At 41.5% G+C, this 7,300-nt stretch overlaps 1 protein-coding gene across 7 annotated transcripts in view; it reads left to right on the forward strand.

Annotated features, from left to right (window-relative positions):
- LOC148135482 (uncharacterized) overlaps positions 1-4,409 on the forward strand; it is a 65,075-nt gene extending 60,666 nt beyond the window's left edge. For 4 of the 7 annotated variants that reach the window (XM_087984823.1, XM_087984821.1, XM_087984819.1 and 1 more), the window contains 4 exons: positions 970-997; positions 1,170-1,222; positions 2,138-2,172; positions 3,543-4,409. In XM_087984823.1, the coding sequence (XP_087840949.1) occupies positions 970-997; positions 1,170-1,222; positions 2,138-2,172; positions 3,543-3,680 (254 nt within the window). In that variant the 3' untranslated portion in view covers positions 3,681-4,409. The remainder of the gene's footprint in view (positions 1-969; positions 998-1,169; positions 1,223-2,137; positions 2,173-3,542) is intronic. The other 3 variants (XM_087984825.1, XM_087984824.1, XM_087984822.1) reach the window with 3 other exon arrangements.
- Positions 4,410-7,300: the final 2,891 nt, after the last annotated feature.

The raw sequence follows: 7,300 nt of genomic DNA on the forward strand, positions 1-7,300 counted from the left end.
AAAATGTCTTTTGCAGCCTTAAAAACACATGAGGGCTCTGCCTTACCCGCCCTTGTCCCCCAAAACGCGAAGGCGCACAGATCTCTTTGGCAAAGACCATAAGACTGTAGGGCATAGGAGCAGAATTAGGCCATTCAGTCCATACAGCCTGCTCTTCCATTCGATCATGGATGACATGCATTTCAATCCCATGCTCCTGCCTTCTCCCAGTAAGCCTTGATCGACATTCCAATCATGAACCTATAGAAATACAGTCATTTAAAAAAATATATTCCACACCTTCTGCGGCAATGAGTTCCATAGGTTCACCATCTTCTAACTGAAGAAATCCTCTACTCAGTTCTAATGAGCCGTCCATTCACCATGAGGCTGTGCCCTCCGGTCCTTTTCTCTTTTGCTCGTGGAAATTCGACTCCTTGGCCGCAATATTCTGGCCTCTCAGTATTCTGTGACCTTCAATCTGGTCTCCAGCCTCATCCTTCTGAACTCCATGGAGTATAGACACAAAGTACTCAATCGCTTCCCAAAAGAAAGGCACTTTATATCCTGGATCGCTCTTGGAGACCCCTTCCAAGGCCAACGCATCTTTCCTTAGATACAGGGCCGAAATCTGCTCGCAATTTTCCAAATGTGGTTTGATCAGAACCTTGTACAGTCTCATCAGTACATTTCTGGTCTTGCATTCTATCTGCTCAAAATGAAAACTATCGTTGCATTTGTTTTCCTAACTGCCAACTGAACCTCTCTGTTAACCTGAAGAGAATCCGGAACTCAGAGTCCCATGTCACTTTGTGCTTCAGATTTCTATTTGTAATGGTATACAGGTAATGTCAGACATGCTGTGCTTCTTTACCATTCTCCGTTTTAATTCTATTATCTAACACCCTGCAGTTCTTTGTTTTGTATTATTGACATTGACCATCATGTTTGAGGCATTTCAACTTTGCATTATTGTTTCATATCTCACAGGTCAGAATAAACGTCAAAATATTCCGAGGTGAGGATGTTATATGACTCGTGATAATCTGGCATTTGACAATATGCAACATTTCGAGAAATGTTTATTAAAACATTGTTATATCGAGTATTTGTTCCTTATTGATTTTTATGACATTAATTCCCATTACATCGGGAGAACGTTTGAGCCAATATATGTCTTTATTTTACAGGACTGCATCCACAGCAGTTCAAATTACAGACAGCAAAGACCAAGATGGCATTTGTAAGTATGTTGCAGAAGTTAGTGACTGGTTGTAATGACTGCGATAAAAAAGTAACATCTTTATTTGTGATTATTAAGGTGATAAATGTGTAAATGGTTTTAGTGGAGAATTCCTAAACCTCATTCCTGTTCATTGTATGATTATTCACTCTCAGTTAAGTGAGAGTCTCAACATCAGAAACAAGCATTGAAATAACTTGGTTCCTGTTGTAGTGGATACTGCAGAGGTCAAAAAGCTAAAGAAAATAACACCAGAAATGCAGGAGAATCTCAGTCGGTCTGGCAGAATCTGTAGAGAGAGAGTGACAGCATGAATGTTTCTAGTCAAGTAACCCTTCTTGAGTAGTGCTAGCTAAAGGTCTTCCAGACAAAACACAAGCCATTTAATTTGGGACACAGTGAATATCTTTTTGGAGACTCACTTCAAGTTAATTCAAGCATAGCATCTTAGAAACAAGCGTTTGAGGTGATGCCATTGCGTTTGCGTTCACTCCCAATCCCAATCTGTTTAACTCATAAGGCAATCCCTCCATTCCAAGGCAAATCCTGTTCAACAGAATATAAATTCAAAGATATTATTTGTCATCATTTTAATAGCCTACATGCTTGGTAAGGGTGTTTCTCTCGAATGGCTTGTGAGTGATGTCGACGAAGTGGGTTCTATTCACCGGCTTCCTGAGGACTCCATCTCAACATCTCTCTGTTCTGAGCAATGGCCACCTTGAGTTTGAATCACCAGATATCCCTCTCCCACTCCAAGGCAAGGGTGTGGCGAGAGATTTTAAAATATTTCGACACATTTTATTTTGGGCGCCAGGTTTTAGCACACAAAAACTATTGACAACATAAATCACCAAGTCTCATTGCTGAAATAGGGAAAAATAAATCTAAATATCTGTGCTTCCTTTATACCAGACGACAACGCCAACTTGATCTATTGCAACTCCATGGTAAGCACACCATTATTAGTCAAACTCAAAGCATTTTATTTTATTATTTTCTTGTTATACAAAGTCTAATTAGTTTATCCTGTAGACAGAGAGAGTCTTAGGATAAACAATATACTTGGAGGGTGACGAAGATTAGGACAAGTATGGATTAATTAACAGAGAATGGGAAACGGGGAGGGATGCAGAAAATCAACACAAACAGCGGAACAATGGGCAGACGGTGAAGAGAGTGGGACTAAAGTCAATGAAATAATGAGGTAGAGATAAACATAGGAAGCACATTACAAAGTGAAAGAGTCATAGGTTCGTACAGCATGGAAACAGAGCCTTCATCCCAAATCTTCCATGCCAGCCATGTTTCCTAAACCAAACTCGGTCCAATTTACCGAACTCGGTATTTGTCCCATATCCCTCTAAATATTTCCTATTCATGTATCTGCCTAAATGCTTTGTAATTGAATCCACCTCTACCACTTCCTCTGGGAGCACATTCCATACACAAATCATCTTCAGCTCCATTTTAAATCTTCCCCCCGACCTTAAACCTATTCCTTCTAGTTTTGGACTCCCTCACTATGAGGAAGAAACCTTGACTATTTTCCGTTTCTATGCCCCTCATGACTTTACAAACCTTTATAAGATTACCCTTCAGCCTCCTACGCTCCAGGGAAAAATGTCCAGTTTATCCCGATAAGTCAATCATTAAATCCCAGTAACATTATTGTATTATTTTCTGTACCCTCGTTGGTTTAATAACATCTCTCTTAACGCAGGGCGACCTGAATTGTACGCAGTATTCTAAAAATGGCCTTGAAATTGTCTTGTACAGCCGCGACATGACGCCCCAATTCCTGCACGCAATGTGCCAGTCATTGAAGCCAATTGTGGAAACACAACCTTCATCACCCTGTCTGTCTGTGATAGCACTTACAGGGAACTATACACCTACATTACTAGTGCCTTCTGGTCAACAACACTCCCCAGGACCCCACCATTAACTATGTAAGTCCTACCCTGGTTTGTCTTACCAAAATACAATACTCTGCATTTATCCAAATTAAACTACACATGTCACTCCTTAGCTCATTGGCCCATCTCATCAAGATCCGATTGTACTCTTAGATAAACTTCTTCACAGATTCTACTAATTTTGATGACATTCGCAATCTTACTAACCACTGTGATCTCAGCTAAATTGAGAGCCTGCAAAAAAAAGAGCAGAGTGTGGAGGTAGTGAGAAAGAGATTGACAGGAACCAAAAGGTTGTGATAGATGGACAAATTATATTTAAAAAGCCTTTCTAGAGGAGCAAAATCACAAGATATCAATTTATACTTTACAAACACTACTTTCTATGTTGTTCAATGCAGGGCGAGTATTCCAAAGTACACGACAACAATTGTGAGAGCGTTACTTATGCTGCGTTGAACATAGAAGTTTCGAATCAAAATACATCTGCCTCTGTCGTCAGGGAAGAGCTGTGCATGTATATGGACGTGAAAACATAACAACGTTTTCACCGCCCCCAACCCCTTCATCGCCATTGCTTCCTTTGTCTGTCATGTTGTTTACTGAAGCACAACCGGTGAATCAATTCAATACCCCATCCTCCTTTACATCAACTGACGCAGCGAAAATCCGCTCCTGGTTCCCCGAGTTCTCAAAGTCTCTTTGCAACATTTCCTGGATTGAAAATAAAGCAAAACATTCCCCTCCGCTCCCAGATGAACCAGGCTTGACGACGAGACAGAGAGTAAAAGATAGAGATAGAAATAGATAGATAGATAGATAGAGAGAGAGATCACAAAGATTTTAATTTCTGCTTAAGAGTTGCTTCTGAAGGTTTCCATCTCAATAAGCAATGTCTACGCCAAAGGGATCCAATGCTGCGAAGGTTCATGTCCGTCAGAACATTCGAGAATTATTAGACAGCAGAAAACAATTCAGAACACGTGAAAGCATGCAGATACGCAAGAAAATTACAGCAAAACAAACGCATAACATTCTAAACAATTATATAAAAATAGAAGTAGTTGAATGTCAGAAGAACAGGACTAGGCCATTCTGATATTCATTGAGATTGTGGCAAACCTGTAACCTAACTTCATAGACCTGCCTTTATCCCGTAACTCCTTAATACCTCTGCTTAACAAGAAAACAAAAATCTCTCTCAGATTTATTTCAAATAATTGATCTAAAATAAATGATTTGTGGAAGACAGTTCCACAACAATCCTACACTTCGTGTGATACGTATTTTCATTAGACTATTAATCCAGAGAATCAGATAATGTTCTGTGGAGTGGGTTCAAATCTTGCTATGGCAGGGGTTAGAAATTTAATGCAATGATAATCTGGAATTAAGAGTTTAATGATGATGATGAAACTAATTCTGATTGTGAGAGAAAAAATCAATCTGTTTCACGAATCTCCTTGAGGGAAGACACTCTATTGTCCTTACTTTTACAGGCTGCACATGACTCCAGACCAACAGTGATGTTGTTGCCCTCTGGGCAATTAGGCACGGGCAATAAATGCCGCCCCAGCCGGCGATACCAGCATGCCATGAACAATTATGCATAAAAAGGGTTTCCCATCATCTCTCCTGAATACACTGGTCCTAATGCCTAAACTCTGAGCCCCAGTGTGAGAATCTGTGGAACTGTGAAGATGAAATTCGTGTCAGACAAACAAGATCTCTTTTGTCTGTCTTTATCATACACGACACTAAAATAACAAAATTCAGAGAACTGTTGAAAATAAATTATCAAAACTGACAGAGACATTGAATATCAGTCAAGGTCAAAGTAAGTGAATTCACTTTGGAGAAATTGGATGTAGACTTAAGAAATTGGGCGGGTCTGGTCACATTTGGAGAGATAGGCAAGGAGAGTTAATATTCTACATCCAGTGATCTTTCCTCAGACCTAGAAACGTTTAGAAAAAGGTAGTAGGTGGTAAAGGAGTGTAAAACATAGAAGGAGATGTTATTTAGGGAAAGAGAATAAGGTAGCCAGACAAAGGGTTGGTTAATCGGAAGCTAGGGAAGAAGAGAAGCTGAATAATAAAGATGATGAGGAATTGACAATGGGTTGGCAGTGCTGAAAGTAACGCATGCAGTTTTTGGAGTGTGGTTAACATTCACTATCAACAACTATGGATGCTTCCTTTGCTTTCCCGTGTTTCTTTCTGGACACTGCCTTCATCTAATCGGTTCTGAAGAAGGGTCACTGGACTGGAAACGTTATATCGGCTTTCTCTCTCCACATTCTGGATCAGTGGTGCTGGAGGAGCACAGCAATTCAGGCAGCATCTGAGGACAGGCAAAATCGACGTTTCGGGCAAAAGCCCTTCATCAGGAATAAAGGCAGAGAGCCTGAAGCGTGGAGAGATAAGCTAGAGGAGGGTGGGGGTGGGGAGAGAGTGGCATAGAGTACAATAGGTCAGTGGGGAAGGAGATGAAGGTGATAGGTCAGGGAGGAGAGGGTGGAGTGGATAGGTGGAAAAGGAGCTGGGCAGGTCGGACAAGTCCGGACAGGTCAGGGGATCGAGTTGCTGGAGGTTAGAAGCTAGGATGAGGTGGGGGAAGGGGAAATTTACATCTGGTCTAGCATCCACTGCTGTACGTGGAAGAGAGTTCCAAACCTCTACCATCGTTTGTGTGGAGAAGTGCTTCCCTAACATCTCTACTGAATAGTCTGTGCCTCATTCTCAGACTCTGTCCTCCTTAGTTGTCAAATCGCCCTGACAGTGAAAATTGTTCTTTTTTGACACTGTATTTTCCTGTTAATATCTTGAAAAATTCAATCAGGTCATCCTTAACGTCTCCTAAATTCTAGAGAGAAGGGGTTCAGTTTGTCTAATCTCTCCTTATAATTTAACCGCAAAGTCCAGGTATCATTCTTGTGAACTGACATTTTACTCCCTCGCAGGCGAAACTATTATTCCTCAGGTGTAGTGCCCAGAACTGCTCCAAGTCGGGCCTAACCAGGGTGTTGGTTAACTGCAGCATCACTTCTGCATCTTTGTACTCCAGTCCTCAAGATAGAAAAGCAACCAAACCATGAGTTTTCTTGATTATTATCCTCAGTGTGAATAAAGATTGTTTAACTTTTTTGATGAAGTAAGAAAGAAGATTGATGAGGGCAGAGTAGTAGGTGATCTATATGGACTTCAGTCAGGCGTTCGACAAGGTTTCCCATGGGAGACTGATTAGCAAGGTTAGATCTCATGGAATACAGGGAGAACTAGCCATTTGGATACAGAACTGACTCAAAGGTAGAAGACAGAGGGTGGTGGTGGAGGATTGTTTTTCAGACTGGAGGCCTGTGACCAGTGGAGTGCCACAAGGATCCGTGCTGGGCCCTCTACTTTTTGTCATTAACATAAATGATTTGGATGCGAGCATAAGAGGTACAGTTAGTACGTTTGCAGATGGCACCAAAATTGGAGGTGTAGTGATCAGCGAAGAGGGTTACCTCAGATTACAACAGGATCTTGAACAGATGGGCTCATGGGCTGAGAAGTGGTAGATGGAGTTTAATTCAGATAAATGCGAGGTGCTGCATTTTGGGAAAGCAAATCTTAGCCGGACTTATACACTTAATGGTAAGGTCCTAGGGAGTGTTGCTGAACAAAGAGACCTTGGAATGCAGGTTCATAGCTCCTTGACAGTGGCATCGCAGGTAGATAGGATAGTGAAGAAGGCGTTTGGTATGCTTTCCTTTAGGGTGTAGTTTGCTCGCTGAACTGTAGGTTTGATATCCAGACGTTTCATTACTTGGCTAGGTAACATTATCAGTGACGACCTCCAAGTGAAGCGAAGCTGTTGTCTCCTGCTTTCTATTTATAACTTTTTCCTGAATGGGGTTTCTCTGGTCTGTGGTGATGTCATTTCCTGTTCGTTTTCTGAGGGGTTGATAGATGGCCTCTAGATCTATGTGTTTTGTTTATGGCGTTGTGGTTGGAGTGCCAGGCCTCCAGGAATTCTCTGGCATGCCTTTGCTTAGCCTGTTCCAGGATAGATGTGTTGTCCCAGACGAAATGGTGGCTTTTTTTCATCCGTGTGTAGGGCTACGAGGGAGAGAGGGTCGTATCTTTTTGTGGATAGCTGGTATTCGTGTATTCTG

The sequence above is a fragment of the Chiloscyllium plagiosum genome, unplaced genomic scaffold (assembly GCF_037043375.1).
Source record: "Chiloscyllium plagiosum isolate Xiang-an unplaced genomic scaffold, Cpla_swu_hap1 HiC_scaffold_49, whole genome shotgun sequence".
NCBI classification, from domain to species: domain Eukaryota; kingdom Metazoa; phylum Chordata; class Chondrichthyes; order Orectolobiformes; family Hemiscylliidae; genus Chiloscyllium; species Chiloscyllium plagiosum.